Here is a 21,643-nt window from a genome sequence, read left to right as displayed (position 1 = left end):
TGTCTTTTTTTTCCCCTTTACCATCGCAGTGCAATTAAAGACGAAAGCATCTCGGTGAGAAGCTGTGAGCAGTGCAGCGGGCTGTCATTGCTCCTCATCCCCTGCCCATCACACAGGGCTGCAGTGTGGGCAGCAGCAGTGCTGAGGGGTTGTGCTGCTGTGTTTTCACACCCCTCCCACAGTTGCCTTTGTGGGTTTGTTTTGTTTGTGGGTTTCGTTGGTGAGCAGCCAGCGTCTGGGAACACGCCAGGGATTTTTCTTTCACTGCATTCATCGCTGTTTGTGCCGCTCTTTGGTCTCTTAATTACACAGCTGCAATCTCCTTTGGTTCGTTGTCCAAATAGAAGTCCGGTCTATTTAGCGTTATTTTGCTGTGATGTTTCGATCATGTGTAAAAGAAGAGTTAATGAGCGAGCTTTATTTCCATGAGTGCCATTTGTGGAGATCCAGAAATGCGCCGTTTTTTGTCCTCAGGTTTGCTCCAGATGGGGTTGATGGGATGTTTCCTGTGCAGACAGTGGGCTGCAGGGTAATCTGTGCTTTGGGACTGCGTTTGCCATGCGTGTGATGCTGCTCTGGGTGGTCATTGCAAATGGCTTTCAGGGAAATGGCAAACTCCTTCTGTTTTCATAAAAAAGAAAATCAACAGCAAACCCAATTGGCTATAAAGTGGTTCAAGAATGATTCTTTTTTGGTGAGAATAATTGGAAAGTTTAGAGATTCTCAGAAGATAATTTCTTAATTAGATTTCTGGCCTTATTTAGAGAACAAAACCCGGTTTGTATGATCATCCAAATATCATCCTAATCAGCCAAGTGAGTCAGGGAAAGCACTGCATCCGTCTGGTCATCATCCCTTCTTTGGTGTCTGTTTATGGCTACAGCAAGGGGTGCCCAGGAGAACAAGCTCTGCTAATAGGAAATTTAGCTTGGGATCCAGAAGTAACCAAGAAGCTTTTGGTTGTGCATCAACGTGGCCTTTTGTTGTCTGCTCGGTGTTGGTTTTCATAGAATCATAGAATGGCTTGGGTTGGAAGGGAGCTCAAGGGTCATCAAGCTCCAACCGCCCTGCTGCAAATTCAGGGCCCCCTGTAAGTTTAAATGACAATGATGCTGAATAAAAATAAAATAGAGCAGAGTGGTGCGTAGTTGGGTAAGTTGAAAATGAGCACTTTATGCCCTGGTGTATATGGATGTGTGTATCTACTGAGTGATGCTTTGAAATACCAGTGTCAGGCAGAGGGTTTGGATGATAGGTGCCCACACTGCCTCTGTGGGGCAGAGCTTAAAGCACTCGTAATGGAAAAGGCTCCTCAGCGGGCTGCAGGGGCCGTGCTTTAAATCACTTGCAAAGGAACTATAAAGGCTCTGATGTAATTCATGGCACTGTAAAATCCATTAGTGGTAACATTAACCAGCAATTGTAAAGTCAAAATGTTGAAGGAGTTGGTTTTTCATCGCTAAAGCATGGAACTCCAGTACCAAGAAGCAAAATGCTTGAATAATATCTGGTTTTCACTGTGAAAAACACCTCAGAGATCAGACAGGGAAGAGGAATGGAATATTTCTGTGTGTTGTATAAACATCTCCTCAGTTCCTCAGCAGGTATTGGGATGTGCTTTACGAACCCTTGGGAGATGAATGAGTTGTACGGTGGTTTTCTACTCAGAATGCTGTGAAGTTGCTGGAGAATCGACATCGCTCAGTTGTGGCAATTAGGGATACTTACACAGGTGCATGCAGCCCATGGGGCTCCCAGGCGTTGTCTGATAGCAATATTAGAGCAAGTTGTAGCAATGATACATTTTTTTCTGATTTTTATTTTTTTTCCCCCCCAGGATTTTTGCTCTTTAAAGACTATTGCATGAATGAAATCGATGAAGCCGTCCCTCAGCTGAAGTTCTATGAAGAGGTAAGCTGCACCCTGCAGACACTGCCAGCACAGCACATGGATTGACTTGACGGGTCAACAGTTGGACAGTGGATTGATGGTTGGAGTGGATGATCATGGTGGTCTTTTCCAACCGTAATGATTCTATGGTGGTGGAGAGGAGGAGGATGCTAACGGAGATCGAAGTATCTTTGGGTTTATTGCTATTTTCCATTGTGAGTTGCGTGCTTTTACTGTGGGTCACCTGAACTCTTGCTAAGAGCTCAGTTGTCAACTGGGTTCACTTCGGCTTGTAAAGGATCTCTGATAGCTGAGAGTTAAGCCAGACCCGTTTTTGAGCAGTGGAGTAAACTTTTGATCTCTGCTGGTGAAGATGATGATAAATCTGAGTTCTTCTACAAACAGAGATGAGGCGAAAGTAAATAACGTCTGCCAGCTCCCAGTGGAACGAGAGCAGTAGATTCCTGCTCTCGGAAAGATCTGAAAGCAAAAGCAGAACTTGTTACTACAGCTGACGTGGGACGTGAATTCATATCCACTGCATGTAGGGAAGGATTTTTCTGCCTCTGCAAGGGACGCCCGCGTGCTCCTGCTGCGTTCAGCCCCTGCCTGTTGCTAAGTATAGCAGTGAGGTTTGGGTGCCTTTACAGTGCAGCCTGTGTTGCTCTGTGCTAATTAGAAGTGCTGCCTGAGATAACCCTGTGTCTGGAGTGCTGTCAGGCTGATGAGTTACAGTTGTTCTTGCTCGTGGGCTAACAGCACAAACAGGGGAAGAGGGATCGGCGTGGAGACTAATCACCGCTGCTCCCCCACTCAGTGAGGCATTGCTTTCAAGGAAGAGGGATCTTCTTTTCCCATCATTTCCATCTTTTTCTATGCTGAAGATATTGCTGTCAGAAGTAATCAGGAAGGCGAGTTGCAGCCGATTGTTTAGCAAGATATTTTTAGCCACCTCTTTATCTTTGAAACAATGTGAAATTGTATTTTTAGGTTATTAGCGGAGTGTTGCTTAAAAAGATGTTAAATGCTTTGTCATGCACTTTTGGAAAAATCCTATTGAAGATATTTAAAGAAGTTCATTACATCTTCTCCTGTGATGTGCTGGATTCTTGAGCTTTTCTTCCCGATATATTTGATTTACTTGCCGCACTTATTACATGTGGAATAATTTGAGTGCATTGCCACATTAAAAATCACTCGATGCAGAAAGGCTCCGTACTCCAGGGATCACACAGTGCTGCAGCTTAAGTCACGATCGAGCATTTAAGTGGATGAGTGATTCATCCGGATCGGTTTCAAACAAAAAAACACAAGGAAAAAAGAACGTCAAGGTGCTTGAAAGCTAATGGCAGTTCTTGAAAGCTTCTTTATCAGCTGCTGTGTGAAGGTGAACTGGGGTTGGCAGGGGTGTCCCTGCAGCTTTGGGGTGCTGTGTCCGTGGGTTATGCTGTCTGTGGTGCCCATGAGAATGAGGCTGAGCTCAGGTGATGCACAATGGGGCTCCTCTGCTGCTCTAATTGTTTTGAGGCATGGCATTAATTAAAAACAACGTACCAAAGATGTTTTGTATCACTGTAATTATAAAATGGTCCCAAGGGGGAAGAGGTCAGAGGTGGCAGTAGAACTGCTGCCTAATGGCAGGCAGCGAACACCAGGGCTGGGCTGGGGGTTTCCTTGGCTTCGTTCTGGGCTCCTCAGTTCCACCTGTGCATAGAGCAGCTCCTGAGTGATGCTAAAACAAAAGCAAAACTGAGCTGAGGGAAACGCACTGCAGTCACACAGCTGTAGGAAATGGAGCTTTGTGGGAATTTCAGGCAAACGAGCTTTCTTGCTTAAGAAAAGAATTGGGAGGGAAACCTCACATCATGTGTAATTGTGGTTCTACATGTCTTAACTAAGAAAAAAATGAAGATAAGCAAAGCTTTGGCCGAAGCAAAGTCCTTCATTTGCCAAAGACCTGAACGGTATTAAAGATGTGCTCATGTGATGGGCCCTTCCTCTGGCCTTGCAGATCAAAGAGTACGAGAAGCTGGACTCCGAGGAGGAGCGCCTGAGCAGGAGCCGCCAGATCTACGACACGTACATCATGAAGGAGCTGCTCTCCTGCTCCCACGTGCGTAGCCCTCCGTGCCGACAGCAATCCCAACCCGTGCCAAAGTGCCACCAGGGCCAGCACAGGGCCACGTCTCCTCCAAACGAAGCTTTTGCTCAGTGAATGCTTTGGTGTTGCACTGGGAGACCTGGTTTAGTGGGAAATATTGGTGGTGGGTGCGCGGTTGGACTGGATGATCTTAGAGGTCTTTTCCAACCTTGGTGATCCTATGAACCCCCTTGGCGTGCTCTCAACTAAAAGAAAAGTTGGGAGCATGATTTACATTGCATTATGTGCATTTTTTCTGATGTTTAGAAGGACGGCAGCTCTGTGACCGTAAAGGAAACATTTCCAACTGTTTGAAATCTTTCTCTGTCTTCTTTTCCCAAAGCCTTTCTCCAAACAAGCTGTAGATCACGTACAAACACATTTATCCAAGAAGCAAGTGCCAGCCAGCCTTTTCCAGGTGAGCTTCAGTCTGTTGACGTTTCTTTCACTTATTTGACAGTAAGAGACGTTGTGCATGGAGACAAATGTGTTCTTACAGAGACAGAATCCAAAGGTACTGCTGAATGTTCTCTGTGATAGCAATACCAGAATGTTTCTCTCAGCTGAACAAAAGTTATAAATTACTGTTCTTTCCTGCATTTGAATACAGAAAAAAGTGCTATTCTGGCCCACTTTCTGAGTTATTAATCTCCAGTGGTTTCATTTAGTTTAGAAAATAAAGGAGATGTGAAATGCTTTTTGTATTGTTGCACTGCAATCCAGATCGACAAAAAACAAGAAATTCAGATTTGTGCTCATTTTTGTAGCTAAATTCACAGTTTGTTTGTGCAGATAATAAACCTCACCCATCATGGGAGTGTTTACAAGCTTACACTTCTTTGATGTCAATCTTTGTGAATATTGCCCCTGCCTGGTTGTTTTTACTGCTCAGTGAACTGTTTTTAACGTGGCAATTAGGTGAAGTGACAAACTGATACCTACATTGCTTGAGTTACAGCTCCCTGCTAATTGGGTTGGGATTTGAGATCTCTGCGTGCTGGCACACAACGTGAGGAAGCACTTCTGCTTGGACGAAGTCATTTGGGAACTGAAGGTGCTTCCATACTCAGGAGAGAAGGGCAGAGGGGCCCAGCAGCTCTGGGCAGTGCAGAGCAGGGAGATCTGTACTGTGATGGCTTTGTACTTGTTAGCCATTTATAGGGGCTGCATGCAGGGATCATTCAGCTCTCCCCGAGGGGAACACAGTGTTTTCTAGCTGGTGACAATATTTTGTGTTTCACTTCAGGGCACCTGTTCAGGTTCCTAAAGTTCAGTGAAGCTGAAATGCTTGCCTCAGCTTTATCCAGGGAAAACATAGGAAGTGCTGCTGCTGCACAGGGCTGTGTACAGTGGGTGCAGAGAGCTCTTCATCTGTCTGGGATTAGGGTTGCTGCAGATTGCCAAGTGGCTGAGATTGGTGAGAGCTGCAGGGAGCCAGCTCCAAACCTCAGTGTGCCAGCTGTGTGTGAGAGGTGGTGGTGCATGCCCAGCTCATCATATGCTTACAGTTATGTGTGCCTCTTCATCCTTTGTAGCCATATATAGAAGAGATCTGCGATAGCCTCCGAGGGAAAATATTCCAAAAATTTATGGAAAGGTATGGACATGAGCTCTATTATGTGAACTTTCCATCTGCCATAGTAGAAGTTCAGATCCCTTAAGTATTGCTGTAAAATAAGCTGAACGTGCTTAGTAACCTTCATTTAATCCTTAGTTAGCACACCTTACGAACGACTCCATAGAACTGTTATTCCTTATTTTGAAAATAAAGACTAAATTATTTATATGGAAATGGAAGACTGCTTTTTGGCAGCAGCGTGTGCTGCTTATTTATGTTTTTCCTACGTTAAGTTAAAAATGAGTTGAAAACGTTCCTTGGGGGGATGCAGAGGTTCATTAACATAAATTGAGCTGCCTCTGTTTGCTTTTAATTACATTTCCCTTTATGCCGTTTGATTGTTGGTTAGTTCCAAAGTTAGTTGTTTTCAAAAATGAACACTGACATCTGCAGCGATGCTCTGAGCTGATCGCTTTCTCTTACAGGGATGTAGGACATGAGAGATGCACTGCCCAGTAGTGGTTTTTGTGGAGGGGGTGGGATTATGATTGCCTAAAAGCAGGCCTGTGTCGGTGAATGTCACAGCACACCGCATTGCACATCTCCTTTTCAGTATCAGAGTCTCAATGCTTTCTGTGATACTTTACACAGGAGTCTCAGATAACTTTTAAACTTCTTTTCTACAGTGACAAGTTTACTAGATTCTGTCAATGGAAAAATGTAGAGCTAAATATTCATGTAAGTACTTACACATATATTTATCTTGTCAAAGGCTGATGCGGGGAAGAAAATGTTCAGTTTTGAATCCTGCTTCTCAAAAGGCCTTATCAAGTACAGGGAGTGTTACTGATACGCTGCTCTATTCTTAGGCATGCAGTCCTTGCAGTTCCGTTTGGACGTCCCTTCTGCCTGCCCTGAGCTGACAGCTTTGGGATTGCTGTGAGAGCTGCAAGAAGCTGAGCTGCTCCGATTGTTTCCCCCTCTGAGTCCCACTGCAGCTGCAGCACTGTCCCAGCACTGCCCTCAGCCTTTCTTTGGCCTCAACCATTGTCCCTCTGCAGTGCTCCTTTGTGGCTGTGTAGGAGCAGCATCCTCTGCTGCAGCTCTGTATGAGTGAGGCCATCAGCCTTTAGCCAGTGCAGGCTCAGGGCTCCTTCTGTTGTACTCAACACAGTGGTGCCTGCAAGTGCACTAAAATACAAAGAATAAAGAGCACCTTTTCCCAAAACAGTAAATGCAATATGAATGACAACAGTTAAGCCTCTTACTGAAATAATAAAGTCTTCCTTGTTGTTTTTTTTTTCTCCTGCTTACAGCTGACCATGAATGACTTTAGTGTACATAGAATAATTGGAAGAGGGGGATTTGGTGAAGTGTACGGTTGCAGAAAAGCAGACACTGGAAAAATGTGAGTATATGCACATGCTTTAAAGATAGCTGTGAACTCTGATCTGTGCAAGGAAATCCTTCTGGTTACTTCACACAGAATCACTGCAAAGCAGCATTGCATGGCTGCATATTTCCTTCTAATTAAATTTGATCCCCAGAGGTTCTGATTCCTGGATCATCGTTAAGCTTCGTTTGCTGTTTGGTCCTGCTGTGTGCCATGCAGCAGGGCTCCAGGCTAGCACCACTCGTAAGCATATCCCTCATTTAAATGGTCCTGTCAAAATCAGCGGAGGCTGCACATGTGTTTAAAATTAAGTGTGTGCTTAAATGATTTCCTGGCCCAGCAGCTCACAGTGCCAAATGATGTTTGTATGAAAACATGGTGATGGTGTGAGGTGTTACTCCCCATCTGCTGAAGGTCCTGGTACCTCATTGGTGCTCACGGAGCACTGGAGGATGGCAGAGGAACACAGACCACAGCACTGCTTGGTCTGCAGGGTCATCCCTGGGCAGAGGCTGCATGTGCTATTCTACATTTGTGTAATTGCATAAGTTTCTGCCCTGATGGGTCCATGTTTCCCTGGGAAAAGCAGTGATGCTTGCATTTGGAAGAATGCAGTTCAGTGTCGGATTTTGTTTAACAGAGCTCTCAGTGGGAACTGCAAGATCTTTTGCTGGTCTCACCATTCATATGCTTGTCCTAATCAACAGATTTCAATTTCCAGGCATAAGTGTCCCATAATGCCCTGTTTTGAACGTCTGGGCATTGATTTAACAAACTGTTCTCAATATGGTTTTTTTTTTTCCCCTTTCCATCTTGCTCTTCTCCTAACAATTATAGCCCAGGGACCATCTTTACATGTTTCTATCCTACCCAAGCATGGTATGTTTGGAGTGCCACGTCTGCAGTTACTGCTGGCTTCACTGGTGTGTGTGTGTTCTGCATCTCAGTAATAATAAAGTTCTGAGCTATTAACCAGTGGAAGGCATCTTACTGTTACCATCGCGCTCAGTATTTTTGCAGTGACCTCAAGTACTGACATTAATACTGCTACTAACGATGCTGTCTTTATTCTTGCTTTGGTACCTTTTTTATGTCCTTATACAACCCATTAATTTGTCCATGGACAAAAATAAATGTTTTATTCAACTTGAGCCACACTGAGTAGGCATCTGCCCAGACAGGTCGTTCTCACATTCCCAGCCATGTTCACATCCAGGTTTTGCTATGGCTGGAGGTAGGCAAGCCTCAGGACTAGCAGGGGAAGCAAAGGCCAGCTTTCTCAGGTCTAAATAGTGCAGAAAGGCCAAGTGTGGGGAAGCCAGGCTCTCCCAGATTCGAAGCTAGATGAGGTTCAGCTGCTGGGTAGAGGTTTGGTTTAGTTCGTTCTTAATCCAAACCTGTTTGCCCGTCCCCAATCCAGATCCCGACCACTCTAGATGGCTGCCTCTGCTGCGCTTACTGCCTGCAAGGAGCTTGGGAAGCCAGCCCACAAGGTAAACGCCATCGGTGTTCACTAACCCACAGACACACCTGAGGCTTTTTCACGTCACCTCCTTCTAGGGCGTGTAGCTAGGGGCCAGATCCAGCTGAAGGGGCAGCTGGAAGGAGAGGGAGAGCAGACGCTGGGGTGAGGATGAGAGGAGGATTCCAGCCGTGCGCATGGAGCTCAGCGAAGGGCAGCGTGTGAGGCGTTATTTATAGGCAGCGCCTGCCTGCTCAGCAGGAGCACGTGCTGCAAATGCGTTCCCCGTTTTAGAAACCCAGATGCCAGCCTGCTTGCTCTCACTCTCCCCACTCACACACAACACGTGCATGGCGATCATGGCCTGCGATGCGAGATCCGAGCTTGGCTTACACACGGTGGCCTCATCCTAAAACCCACAGCAGCCCAGCGCTAGGGATCTCCTGTGGAAGAACACTCCTGTCCTCCTCCCAGTGGGCCCAGAGCATCGCAGCCTCCTCTTGTTTGGCAGCTGTGAGGGTAACGTGCTTTTTGCAGCAAAGCATCACTCATTTTTATAGCACAGGTTGCAGAAGGTGATTAAAAAGCTTTCCTATACATTCCTTTGGAGTAGAGAACACATTTTAAGCATACATATATGTGAAACTCTGTGTGCACTCAAGATACTATTTTTCTGGTGGAATTTAAACTGCCAGGATTACATGGAACCGTGAGAGGGTCTCTGTAACTTAATTCATACTGCAAATCCTTGCTTGTAGCTATCGCTAACTGGATATGTGACGTGTAATTCCTGTGGTTGTTTGGCACAGAATTGTCTGTTGAAGCACATTTGTCTGTTAGGAGGCTTCTGTTGGAAACATTTTAATTCTGTGAGATTTCAGAGCTGTTTTTGTTTTGCCATGACTCTTGGTACTGATGCTTTTAGTACTGGGTTGAAGTGTTTGAATTAAAGAGCCTGCTTGCAGGATACATTAACGAAGCATTGTGTAACTGCAAGTTAATCATACTGAATATAGGAGGAAATCTTTTCTGGTTCTTGTTCTGAATGGTTATTATTTTCAGGTATGCAATGAAATGTTTAGATAAGAAGAGAATCAAGATGAAGCAAGGAGAAACATTAGCCTTAAATGAAAGAATTATGCTGTCTCTCGTCAGTACGGGAGTAAGTATTATTATTCCTTTTTATTTTTGCATTATGACTGCTACGTGTAAAACATGTTCCAGCAGTTTATCTGTGTGAGATGTGAGAGTTAACCTACCCTCACCCTGAGCCCTCCCCACTGATTCCAGCAGTGTGGCTGAAGTCAGAATGGATTTACTTGCTTGCTGCTCAGGTACAGAGCCTCAAGGAGGTTCCCATTGCTCTGCTAATTCTCTCTCTCACTTAATCCTCTCAGCGTATCAATACTCATCTTTCACGTATTTGTACTTGAAACATTCCCAGCATGTTATTCTGCCTTGTAAACAACATTTCCTTTTCTGCTGTGGTTACAGAATGGAGAACACGAGATGCTCTTTTAGAGAAAAAACTTCATTTATAGTTCTCCCTCCTTTCTCTGTGGCTCCAGTGTTATCCAACAAGTTCAATATCCAATGTCCATTTAATTGTTTTATTTACATGAGCTGTGTTGCTGTAGAGGTGTAAAAGTAAGCCTGCCCATCTAGCTACGAGCCTGTCTAAAATGAACTGTGCTGAGAGCAGGCTTCAGGGTGCCAGAACCTTCCAGCATGCTGTCCTCGTTAAGCAGAATTGCAATCAGCTTGTGTCACCATGGTTACGTGTGATGTTGGTAAAAAGGTTAATTTTCCTCATAACGGTTGCATATGAATTCAGAGTTTGGTTCTCAGTTCAGTGTAAATACAGCCCCTTGTTGCAGCCTGCTTGAAGGAAGGATTGAGGAGGAACTGCATGCGATTCTCTTGTGGACTTGCAGGACAGCAGGTGTGCAAACACCGTGGTGCCTGCAGTGCAAGGCTGCTGCTTGAGCTCGCAAGACAGCGCAGAGGAAATGCTCTGAGATGAGATCTGTATTTTGTGGAGATTATTTAAATCCTGATTTAGGCTCTGCATTATCCAGAAGGATTAGCAAATGCTGATCCCTCCCTTTTTTTTTGTTTAAATTTCACTTGTGGTGCACTGAGCATTGTTTAATGCAAGCCCAGTGTCCTTGCTGTCCTCTGCCAGCCCCAGGAGCCTCCAGGTGGGTGTATCCCCCAGGCAGCCTGAATTCTTGTGCATGTAGTTGGGTAAGTGCTCCAGGACGGAAGCCTGCCAGCCAGAGCTCTTCTGCTGTCAGGTGATGAATGCAGGGATGAATTGCAGCTTGTACAGCGGTGTCAGGAGTCCAAGAAGGTGGAATTCTGCTGTGGAGGCTAGATAAGAAACCTAGGCAAATTAGTAATCACTGTCTTACTGACCTCAATTTGTGACTCGTTTGGTCCGGTGCTGAATGTGAATTTTTGTGTCTGAAGATTGAAACAGAAGAGGCTGCTGGTGCTGCAGCTCGTTGGCTGATGTGATGCCTCGCTGTCACATAGCAGCAGCAGAGCAAGAAGAACCATTTGTTGTTCTGTTAGGGCTCATCAGCTCATTAGTGGGACTTCTGCATTCTGCAAGAGCTTGAAAAGAGAGGCTTCAGTCAAAATGCCATCCATTCAGGTTAGCTACACCTGCTGACGCAAGAAATGCTGGAGCAGTTTGAATATGCAGGATGGAATAGCTTTGAAAATGGCAGAATGAGGTGATTCATTCTGTGTCTGGCTGCAGGCTGCTGGGTTTGATGGCGCCTGCCTTCCCCGTGGCAGCTCTGTGCTTCATCTTGGCACAATTAGTCATGTAATGGGGAATCCAGATGTCTGCAGAACACACAACAACAGCTGTGCAGATTACACAGATGTCTGTGTAATCATTTTAGTGAGCCCACCTCAGATTTTGGCACTCACAGTTCCTTCTTGAACAGAGAGCTCCCCAGTCCAATGCATCGGGACAGCTTTGTGCTTTGCAGGCACGGGAGCTGCCTGGTGAACGGAGCAGGGCAGGAATGTTCTTCCTTGGGTTTGTGTGTACTGATGGCTTTAGGAGCCTTGGTTATGCTCAAAATGGAGTCTGCCCCAAAGCTTATTGGGACCCCTGTGGGGTTCTGGGGTTTCCACCAAACCATGGGCAGTTCCTTTTGTGTGAGGAATGTCTGTAATGGCACTTGCACCAATGTTTCTCTCTGTTAAACAATGAGAGGAGAGCCATTAAATGAGGAATACTTACACCACAGTGAGTGATGCACTGCGTTTACACTTGCAGATTTAATGTAGTCAATTAAAATCTGGGCATGTTGTCTGCTGGGATAGAAACACCCTTGGTGTGTGTTATGGCGTTTAGATGTTGCCACTAAATCCTTTTGGATGGTTTGATTGCTGCAAGACTTTAGCCTGTTCGGGTGCATGTTTGAATGATCACATTAGCTCAGAAAACTCAAGGTTTTGTTCCAAAACTTCATTTGTAGCTGCAGTAGTGCAGTTTGGGGAGGAATATGGTGCTTAGAAGAAGTCATGTCTATTAGCTGCCACATTGCCTTGCAGCCCAAGGCCACCATGTAGTACTGCTGCTGAACTGGGAAGCAGAAAGCTTCTGTGAAAGACTCCTAGAGCTTTCGCTATCAGTGCTGCAGTCATTAGCACGTGTCAAAGTTATATTAGGTCATGCTGGTGCTTCCTGCATGGTGCTGTGTCTTCCTGCCAGCATCTGGGCTTTGGGCCCTCAGATGTTGGATTTATGGCCCAGTCCGTGTGTTTGGAGAGCACAGCCCCCTGTAGGGTTTGTTGTAGGATACAGCTCTGGCTTTGTATGGCCTTAGGGAATGCCAACGAACTAACAGCCATCCTATAAACGAGCTGCTTGCACCATTGCCTTAATGAAGAGGGGAGGATTTCAGCTTTCTGCCCTGGTTCTTTAGCGTGTGCGTTTGTACAGGTGACTGACAGTAAGATGTTGATCCAGCTATACTGCTTATAGCTGCACGTGTTAAACATCAATGGGAAGTGCTGAAAAGCATCAGGAAGTGGGATGCAGCCCACTGTCCCTCCCTGCACCTGGCTGAACCCATGCCCTGTGAACCTGACTGCAGGGCTGTGCGTGGTGCTGAGCTTGCTGTTCTTGCTTCCCCTGCGTTCCATACGAGACAAGAGTTGTGATTTCCTTCCTAGTGTATTTCTGTTCCTTTTACTCACCTGCTGCAAACGCTGCTGGGAGCTGAAGGGCTCAGTGGGTGTCAGGGCTCAGTGCTGTGCAGGCTGCACCAGTGCATGGGTGAGGACACGGGTCCCTTTCCTTTGGGATTCTGACTGCTGGGAGTCCTTGAAATCGTGGGAATGGGAAATGGTGTGCAGCCTTTAACTTCATGGGAACAGCATTACCTTCCCTTTACTTTAATGTGTATTTCATGTTAATCGAGCACAAACTGGGGGAAATGCTTCTAGAATACCTCTGCCTTCTGTGGCTGGAAGTGTTTGGAAGATGGTAATGCCAGCTGCATTTTGTCGTTCTTTGGCTCCTAGTAGCTTTTTAACTTTCATATTGAAATGAGAGAGCAAAAGCTTAAGACCTCTAAACCTCGAGCAAAGCATCACAGTACCCAGATTAGTAAACAAATTGCTTTAGAAAATCATTATGACTATTGGCAAATATCACAGGAGAGCATCACGTTTGCTTGTGGCTTCTGTGAGTAGTAATGTGTTCATCACCTGATGTGAACCCTTTGCTCCTTTCCTTCTAGGACTGCCCTTTCATAGTGTGTATGACCTATGCCTTCCACACCCCTGACAAACTTTGTTTCATTCTGGACCTGATGAATGGTAAGCAAGGCTAAATGGAGATGGTGATGGTATTACAGAAATGTTGGCAGGAGGAGTGGCTGAGATCACGAGGAGAATGAGGGGAAAATACACTGAGCTGCAAAGCATCAGCCTGTGAGCAGGAGGGGTCAGTAGACCTGGAGCAGGAAATGCAGAATGCAGGTTGAAAAATCTCCTTTGCTCTGTAACATTAACAGATTTAAACAGATGTCAGGGAAACTGGTAGGCTGAAAGGCTGGAAAGTGAGCAGAGCTCAGGTCCTGCAAGGGATGCAGACTGGTTTTGGTGTTTTCTGTGAGGATTCTCGTGAAAATCACAGCGATGTGTCAAACTCAAGGTGATTTAAATCTGTGGTGTGTTCAGAAAGAGTTTTCTGGGGAGGTTGGGTGTGTTGGTGGTGTGCAGTCGCTCACCCAGTGACATTGCATTGTGGCTGTTCTTTGATGAGGAAGGTGTGAAGACATCCCAGCATGAATGTGCTTAGGCTAATTAGTTCAGTTCACCACTGAACTGCATATACAACTGCATTTCTCTGGCTCTGGTAATCCCTTGCACTAAGACTCAGTTGCTGGATTAGCTGAAAGCAGATGTGAATACACTGCTTCTGAAATGGAGCTTCAGATGAATCCCGTTTATTTACTGACTTTCTCAGGTGTTTTGGGGTCTGGTCCCTTTGTGTTCCTCTGCGTATTAGAATCCACAGAGTGCCCCCCGTATCACAGTCTGCCAGTGAGACCAGGTTTGACAGCTCTCAATTCTCCCACTTTCAGGAGGAGATTTGCACTACCACCTCTCCCAGCACGGAGTGTTTTCTGAAAAAGAAATGAGGTTTTATGCTACTGAAATCATCCTGGGCTTAGAACACATGCACAATCGCTTCGTTGTATACCGAGACCTAAAGGTAATGGTTAACACAGGGACTGCACTCACACAGGGGTTGCTACATAGCAGCAAACGGAGGGCAGAGAAAGATCTTATCTGAAATCTCTTCTTGAGAAGGATATAAATTGTTTATGACTGGCTAAATTTTCTCATAATGCTTCAGCAAACTGCGCTCTCATCCTGCTTAGCAGGCCTTGGGGATGCTTCCTTGGTGCCAGAATGAATCCCGTGCAGTGTTATTCGTCTCACGTCTTAATGATGCTATTAATTCAGGGAGTGTACTCGATGTCTGAGAGCCCTGATAGAGGAGCGTGTGTGACAGGAGCCTTGTCTGTTTTATTCTCTTCTGTTCTGCTTCAGCACTTTGGAACGTCCCAGTGAAGGTGATGGTAGTGCTCTGCTGGGATGTGGGTTTTATCTGGGAAGTGTCAGTTGCATTCAGTTTGTAATTCCATCAGCTGAGAAGTACCAAGAGTAACCTTTCTGTGTTCATGCATTTGTAGCCTGCAAATATCTTGCTGGATGAACACGGGCACGTGAGGATATCAGATCTGGGGCTGGCCTGTGATTTCTCCAAAAAGAAGCCACACGCAAGTGTGTAAGTATTACATATGGGAGCTCTTCTGCACAGTCATTGCTAAATAAACTCTTTGTGTGTCTTCAGTATTTAATGTTGCCTAAAAGGAAAAAAATAACACTTGCGTGGCACGGGCTTCATACCACAGCTGAGATGGGGACCCTTAATGGGGCTTTCAGGCTCTTCTTCTGCACAGTTGTAGCAGCTGCTGTGTAGGCATGGCTGGAAGATGACACATCATTTCAAGATGATTCATTGTTCACAGAAGATAAGAAACTGAGTTGAAGTACAGGATTGTTTTAATTGTCCTGAGTGGACAATTAAATATTCTGAAGCTGATGGAAAAACAGGGTTTGTTGTGCCTGTTTTTGGGTTTTTGTTAGAACTGAAGGCAGGCTGTGTTTCTGCTCTTTGGCATCAAGTTGTAACTGGGGCCTGAATTTCTTGTGTTGCCTTGGATTACCTGGAGTATTTTGTTTGTAGGTCCTCATTTGCCGCAGTTTAGCCTCAGAAATTATGCAGAAAAGGAAAAGTTCATCCTGTCATATCTCAAAAGATGTGCAGCTCAGTAGCTTCTTTAAAAAGCTTTTATTTTCCTGTTGGCAGAGGGGGAGAGCATGCATAAGAATGTACAGCCAAAGTAAAACAAACAAATAAATAAATGAAAACACATTTAAAATTAGGCCATCCTACTGAAAAAAAAGACAATCTTTTTGCTGGCTTGGTTGCAATCAGCATCTTGTTTCCTTCTGCTCCACAGAGGTACCCATGGATACATGGCTCCAGAGGTGCTGCAGAAGGGAACGGCGTACGACAGCAGTGCGGACTGGTTCTCATTAGGCTGCATGCTCTTCAAACTTCTGAGAGGGTGAGTGAAGTTTCAAGTCACGTATGCTTATTTCTTTTAGCATGGGCCTTGTTGCCTGTTCTTTATATTACTAGCATCTTTTAGCTAAAATAACTTGCATTATGCTGAAGCTGGAGAACCCATTCTTGAGTCAGTGGCAACGGCATTACTTTTACCTGTTCCCAGGCCAACTTGCCATCCTTGCAAATGAGAACACATCTGCACCTGAGATTAAAATAGGGTTTTTTTTTGCTTCTAAACTAAGCGAAACTCCAACCCTGCTTCCTGTAATAGATACAGGGCAGTGAGAAAGGTGGGAGCTCCCATCTGCTTTTTTGATCTCTACTGATAGACCGTTTGCTCAACTGTTGGCCATGGTATTTTGGATGGTAAGTTACTCATTGCTTAAATGTACCAACAGCTTTGTCAAATTAGGGAGTTCGCTGTGTGCTTAAAGTCTTCTGTTAAGGTGAATATTTTTCACCTATGATGCTCAGTCCTTCCTCTTGTTTCTAGATAAGTTGTATTTCAGCTTCCCTTTCGAGCAGCGTGGGCACGGGGCTCAGGACATCCGCTGGCTCTGGTGTGGTTCCTCTTGCATGTAACTGGAGGTGGTTGATGAGAGAACCAGCACCAGAACCAGCACTCCCTCTCACCACAGGCACTGGGCTGGAAAGTGGGGAGAGCTCAGTGCTGTGAGTGCTCCTGGAGGTGGTCAGCCAGAAGCCAGAGAGTTTTGTGCTACAATCTATCCTTCTTAATCTGTTCTGAAGCCAATTAAGCAACTCACATCCCAAAGCAAGGCTTGGGCATGTGATACTGTTTCTTGGGGGTTTAAGAAGTTTAATCTGGCAGAAAATCCTGCCCACAAATCCACAGTGAATCATTTGTTTCCCTGATCTGCTCCGAACCTCATCCAAGCAAACAGGGCTATCTGTTACTCATTTTCTCATGCCTTGTTACCTATCACGACTGAAAACAAAACCGAGGTGTGCCGTGTCCATCAGGTCACTCATCAGAAATGAGAGGTGATGCTTGAGTAGCTGGTGCCCAGCTGAACCAGTTTGCCATGCTGCAGCACAGTGCTTTGTGACAGTTAACTGAGGTATTGATGGGTAAATGACATTTTAGTTTTGAAAAACAGCATTCCCACCCATTGGAGACAGCTAGGGCATCAGGAATATATATCCTAAATCCAATGAAAACATCTCAGCCTGAGAATGCTCTGCTTTCTTTCATGTTGCTATTTAAGTACTGCATGCTCAATCTGCAATAGTCGGAGGGCTAAAAGGAAAAAGGCAAATTCAAAACCAGAATGCTAAAGCAGGAAATGGATAAAGCTGGTAATTTACCACATGCCATCAAATGCCTTCCCAGTCACTACTGTTATGGTGATTATCTTCTGTTTTGTCTACTTTAAGATCTTGCTTCATTTTTTCCCAAGTAGATCAGCGGTGAGTTCTGTAGGTGGTGCAGATCAGTGTGTTTAGATAGTGCTGTGGCAATAGCTTTGCTCTGGTTAGATGGAGCAGTTCTTTATTCTGGGAAGCACAGATGTGATCGGAAAGGAGGGGTTTGAAACAGCATCTTTGAAATGGTTTGTTGGATTGTTCTGCAGGCCAGGATTGGTGAGGTGGAAGAATGGGACTAAAAAGGATGCTACACTCTTTCCTGGGGTGGCCACAGCTGCAATAAGCTGCTATGTTACGGCTTTGCATTCATGAGTGCTTTTTCTTATTTCTACAGTCACAGTCCTTTCAGACAGCACAAAACCAAAGATAAGCACGAGATCGACCGGATGACGCTCACCGTGGTAAGGGTCCTGGTGACAGATGCAGTTACATTCCTCTTGTTTTCTAAACACCCATTTCCTCTAAAAGAGGAGCTGTGCAGCCTCCTTTCTGAGCAAGCGTTTACACATGGAGGAGCTGTTTACAAACACTGACAAAGCAAGCTGCTCTCCTGTGTGCCGCAAGCAGAGCGCAGCCCTCCTGTAACCAAATGTGTCTTTCCGTGTCATAGAACGTGGAGTTACCAGATTCCTTTTCTCCTGAACTAAAATCCCTTTTGGAGGGGCTCCTGCAGCGGGACGTTAGCAAGAGGCTTGGATGCCAAGGGAGAAGGTAGGTGTGGAGTTCTTGTACCGCGGCCATTTCAGTTTCCTTTGGTTCGGTCAGTTTGGTTTGGGGTAATTTCCATCATTAAAGACTTTTTTCCCTCCCCCCAAGTTCTCTGCAGTCATACTTATGTTGGCCTATCAAAAGCTGCTGCTTACTTTGCCATAAAGTTAGTATAATATTTACTGCAGTGGAATAAGTTGTTATTTAGAAGTAATGTATGTGATCTGACATTAGAAGAGAATTGTTTGTTGTTCAGAATCATGGAATACTATAGAAGAACCAGGTTGATGGTTTGCCAGAGCTACAGCGCTGTTGCCAATGTTTCCACATCAAAGTTCTGTTGTTTGTATAGGAACACTTTTTTTCTTTTTTGAAAGAGAAAGCATTTTGCTGCTTATTTCAACTAGTGGAAATGCTTGACCTTTGAAGGCTTTGGATTTCTCAAATCCTTTTGATTTGAAAGCCCCTTCATTTTATTGACTGGAGTTATTTTTATTTTGCAGTGCACAAGAAGTAAAAGAACATCCTTTCTTCAAAGGGATTGATTGGCAGCAAGTATATTTACAAAAGGTAAAGGGCTGAGAAACTGTAACTTATTTGTTAAAGCAGTAAACATGCAATGTGCCTGAACGGTCAATGGATAGAACACTCAGTATTGCTGTCCCCAGAACAGGTACTTGCTTGCACAAGTGCATGCATTTTAATAACATCCATTAATTGGTCTTGACATTATGCTGCTTTTTCTTTCTAGTATCCTCCCCCATTGATTCCTCCCCGAGGAGAAGTAAATGCAGCAGATGCTTTTGATATTGGGTCGTTTGATGAAGAGGACACTAAAGGCATTAAGGTATACAGCTTTAAAGGATAGGTGAAGAATGGCACTTTGTTCTCCTATCCTTCTTATGTGTGCATGCTTCTCAATGTACAAGGGACTGTCTTCAAGTTTTAAAGGTAATCCATGCTCCTATCAAGTGGTAGCATGGGCTGGTTGGCTGTGGGTTTTCATTTCTAATTTGCCAAGTTCTTGTGTTGTAAGTGCAGCTTGGCTGAGGTCTGCTTTCCTGCTTGTAGTTTTACTGTGATGAAGCAGGTTGTCCAAATGGGCTGACAGCTTTTGGGAATCAGTCAGTTTTGCAGTGATATGTAATAGTTTTAAGCTTTAGAAAAGTGGTAGAAGAGATCAGAAGAGAAGCGGTAGAAGAGATTCAGCTTCTGATACTGTTCAAAATCTAATGGAAATAACACCAAAGGACAAACCTGCAGCAAAAGCTGCTGTGCCCTCTCCTCTCATAGCTCCCTTGGGGCTGTCCCTCATGGGCTTTGCCATGTGTTCCCCAGCAGCCCAAACGTCGTTCTTATTATTGCAAAAGTGAGTCAGGAGAGAAACAAACCTGATAAGCAAAAAAGCCACGTGAGCTGCTCACTGCCTAAAAACAGATCCTGCCCTTCAGTGTCACCTGCTGCGATTGCAGGAGTTGGCACAGAAGTGATTTTACGTGTTTCAAGAGAAATGCAGAGCTCTGGGATGTTTCCTGCAATTCTGGAATGCTGTCATTCCTTCTACCAGGATTTTTGTGTGTGTGTGAGGAGGAAGATTTTAATGCAGCGAGGCTTTTCGTTAACAGCAATTGAAGAATCCACCGTTTGCATTTACACAATGATTGAATGTAAATATATGCCATGCACATCGAATGTAAATATAATGGGGCAGGTGAGTAGGGCTTTCAGTGAGAGCAAACCAGGCAAGCTTGGAGCAGGTGGCCTATTCTCACTATATAATTTAATATCAAGTTAGTATCCATGCTTTCTCTTGTTGGCAGCTGCTTGTGCTGGGAGGTCAGGGATCAAAACACCTGAAAGCTGTGAACTGCTGGGGATAAGAATGGTAGAGCTGACTAAAATGTTGATTTCTTTTGTGTCGTTTTTCTCTTGCAAGTTGCTCGATAGTGACCAGGAGTTATATAAGAACTTCCCACTGGTAATATCGGAGCGTTGGCAGCAAGAAGTAGCAGAAACTGTTTATGATGCAGTGAATGCAGACACGGATAAAATTGAGGCCAGAAAAAGGGCTAAAAATAAGCAGCTTGGCCACGAGGAAGGTAATCTATGAAATACACTTCTCTACATCTTTTACTGCTAGATAGTAATTCATGTGTTTGAGTTCCACACAACAGACTCCTATATTACTGTCACTCACCAGGCATTGTTAGTATTCATGTAGTCAGTATCATATTCTTCAGACATTCCTTCATGTTTTGAAATGCTCTATGATGACATAATGTTTTGGAAAGCCTTTCTTAATATCTTTTAAAAATGATCATCTGCAGCCTTTCATCATTTTGTTTTGTGGTGCTTGCTCAGAAAGGGGTTGATTTCATGACAGAGAAGTGGGGGAATAAAGCAGGAGGTCCTCGCAGCAAGAGGGAAGTGCACCACAAGGCTCTGAACTGTGGGTGGCAACGTGTAAATCTTTTAATAATAAGTCAGAGAGCTTTTTAAGGACCAGATTCAGTTCTTGGTTAACCCCACTGCAATCTCATCAGCTTACGTAATGAAGTCAGAATTGGCTCCATGCGTGTGGACAGCAGATGGAGTCACCGCGCTCGGGGCTTTCATCGATGCAGCACATGTAGGGTGGCTTTGTTTTGCCTCCTGACGTTTCCTCTTTCGATAGATTACGCCCTTGGGAAGGACTGCATTATGCACGGCTACATGCTGAAGCTGGGGAACCCATTCTTGACTCAGTGGCAGCGGCGTTACTTTTACCTCTTCCCAAACCGACTTGAATGGCGGGGAGAAGGAGAGTCACGGGTGAGTGGGGGCACATGGGGGGCAGCAGCTCCCGGGGTATGGAGGCACGTGGGAGCTGGGGCAGATGGAGAGCTCACACTCACGCCTGCATCCCTGGAAGGAGAGTTTTGTCCAAGCGGATTTCAGCTCAGGATAACTTCACTTGAGTTTCAGTTCAGTCAACAGGTAGCTGCAGTGCATTGAGGAAACATCAAGGTGACTCGAGAGCCCTGTTTGCTTTGTTTTGTGATGTTTTTAAGGAATTTGGTAGTTCACGGTGTCGTTTTTCATTTAGGTCCTCTGGACTATTTATACAAAAAAACATAGACTGGTAAGGCCATAACTGCTATAGCATTTTGTTTCAAAGAAAATGCTATAGTAACTGTAGCTTAGTCCAGCTGTGACCATGTGCTAGGCAGATCATCTGTATGTGTAGTGAAGTAGGGGATTAGAACTTGGGGATGTTCTCATCTTACGGTCTATGGGGAGAGCTTTGCTGCAAACTGCCCTGTGTTTGCTTCTTTCTAAGTATACGTGGTGCTTCAGTGTTCCCTCTCAGGTTTTTGATGTAGTCAATAAGGTTGCCTTCTTTCTTTTCTTTTAAACAGCAGTAATACTTGGAAAAATATGTAAAATTATTTGCAACTCTCTGGAGAGAAAACAGTGAATATTTTGTTTGTAGACCCACCTATTTGTAAATTCTTATTTCATGCTGTCATTACTGGCTTTTTGAGCTCGCGTTTGGTTGTCTCTGTTTAAGCAACCAAACCCCCTTGCTAAACCTTTGTCTTACCTTGCAACCTATTTTTAATTCATGACTCAGCCTTCAGAAGTAAAGGATGTTTGGTATGACAATGCTATTATGTTAGTAAATGGCTGTTAGTGTTCATAACTTCATTCATGGATATAGGCCGGAAAAATTTACCGTTGGCTTTATTTGATGGGCAGTGGCTTTCTTCAAATAATCTCCCTGCTTTATTTTTGCAAACACTACAGCAAAACCTCCTGACAATGGAACAAATAGTGTCTGTTGAAGAAACGCAGATTAAAGATAAGAAATGCATCCTGCTGAGAATTAAAGGAGGAAAGCAGTTTGTCCTGCAGTGTGAGGTGAGTCTCGTGTTTTTCGGTAGCTG

General features: G+C 44.7%; 1 protein-coding gene across 4 annotated transcripts in view; it reads left to right on the top strand.

Annotated features, from left to right (window-relative positions):
• The window catches only part of GRK3 (G protein-coupled receptor kinase 3), a 44,418-nt gene that overhangs the window by 19,128 nt on the left and 3,647 nt on the right, over positions 1–21,643 (top strand). For all 4 annotated transcript variants that reach the window (XR_008208644.1, XM_052691042.1, XM_052691043.1 and 1 more), the window contains exons 3-20: positions 1,838–1,911; positions 3,902–4,003; positions 4,374–4,448; positions 5,566–5,627; positions 6,275–6,326; positions 6,905–6,996; positions 9,506–9,605; positions 13,213–13,291; positions 14,062–14,192; positions 14,677–14,771; positions 15,511–15,618; positions 17,344–17,410; positions 17,620–17,720; positions 18,221–18,287; positions 18,469–18,564; positions 19,654–19,816; positions 20,392–20,528; positions 21,504–21,617. Coding sequence is in view for 3 of the 4 variants with exons in the window: in XM_052691042.1 (XP_052547002.1) it covers positions 1,838–1,911; positions 3,902–4,003; positions 4,374–4,448; positions 5,566–5,627; positions 6,275–6,326; positions 6,905–6,996; positions 9,506–9,605; positions 13,213–13,291; positions 14,062–14,192; positions 14,677–14,771; positions 15,511–15,618; positions 17,344–17,410; positions 17,620–17,720; positions 18,221–18,287; positions 18,469–18,564; positions 19,654–19,816; positions 20,392–20,528; positions 21,504–21,617 (1,715 nt within the window). In the remaining variant the exon portion in view is untranslated. The remainder of the gene's footprint in view (positions 1–1,837; positions 1,912–3,901; positions 4,004–4,373; positions 4,449–5,565; positions 5,628–6,274; positions 6,327–6,904; positions 6,997–9,505; positions 9,606–13,212; positions 13,292–14,061; positions 14,193–14,676; positions 14,772–15,510; positions 15,619–17,343; positions 17,411–17,619; positions 17,721–18,220; positions 18,288–18,468; positions 18,565–19,653; positions 19,817–20,391; positions 20,529–21,503; positions 21,618–21,643) is intronic.

The sequence above is a fragment of the Tympanuchus pallidicinctus genome, unplaced genomic scaffold, assembly GCF_026119805.1.
Source record: "Tympanuchus pallidicinctus isolate F22 unplaced genomic scaffold, pur_lepc_1.0 scaffold28, whole genome shotgun sequence".
Taxonomy (NCBI): Eukaryota; Metazoa; Chordata; class Aves; order Galliformes; family Phasianidae; genus Tympanuchus; species Tympanuchus pallidicinctus.
This window is presented reverse-complemented; position numbering and strand designations above follow the sequence as displayed.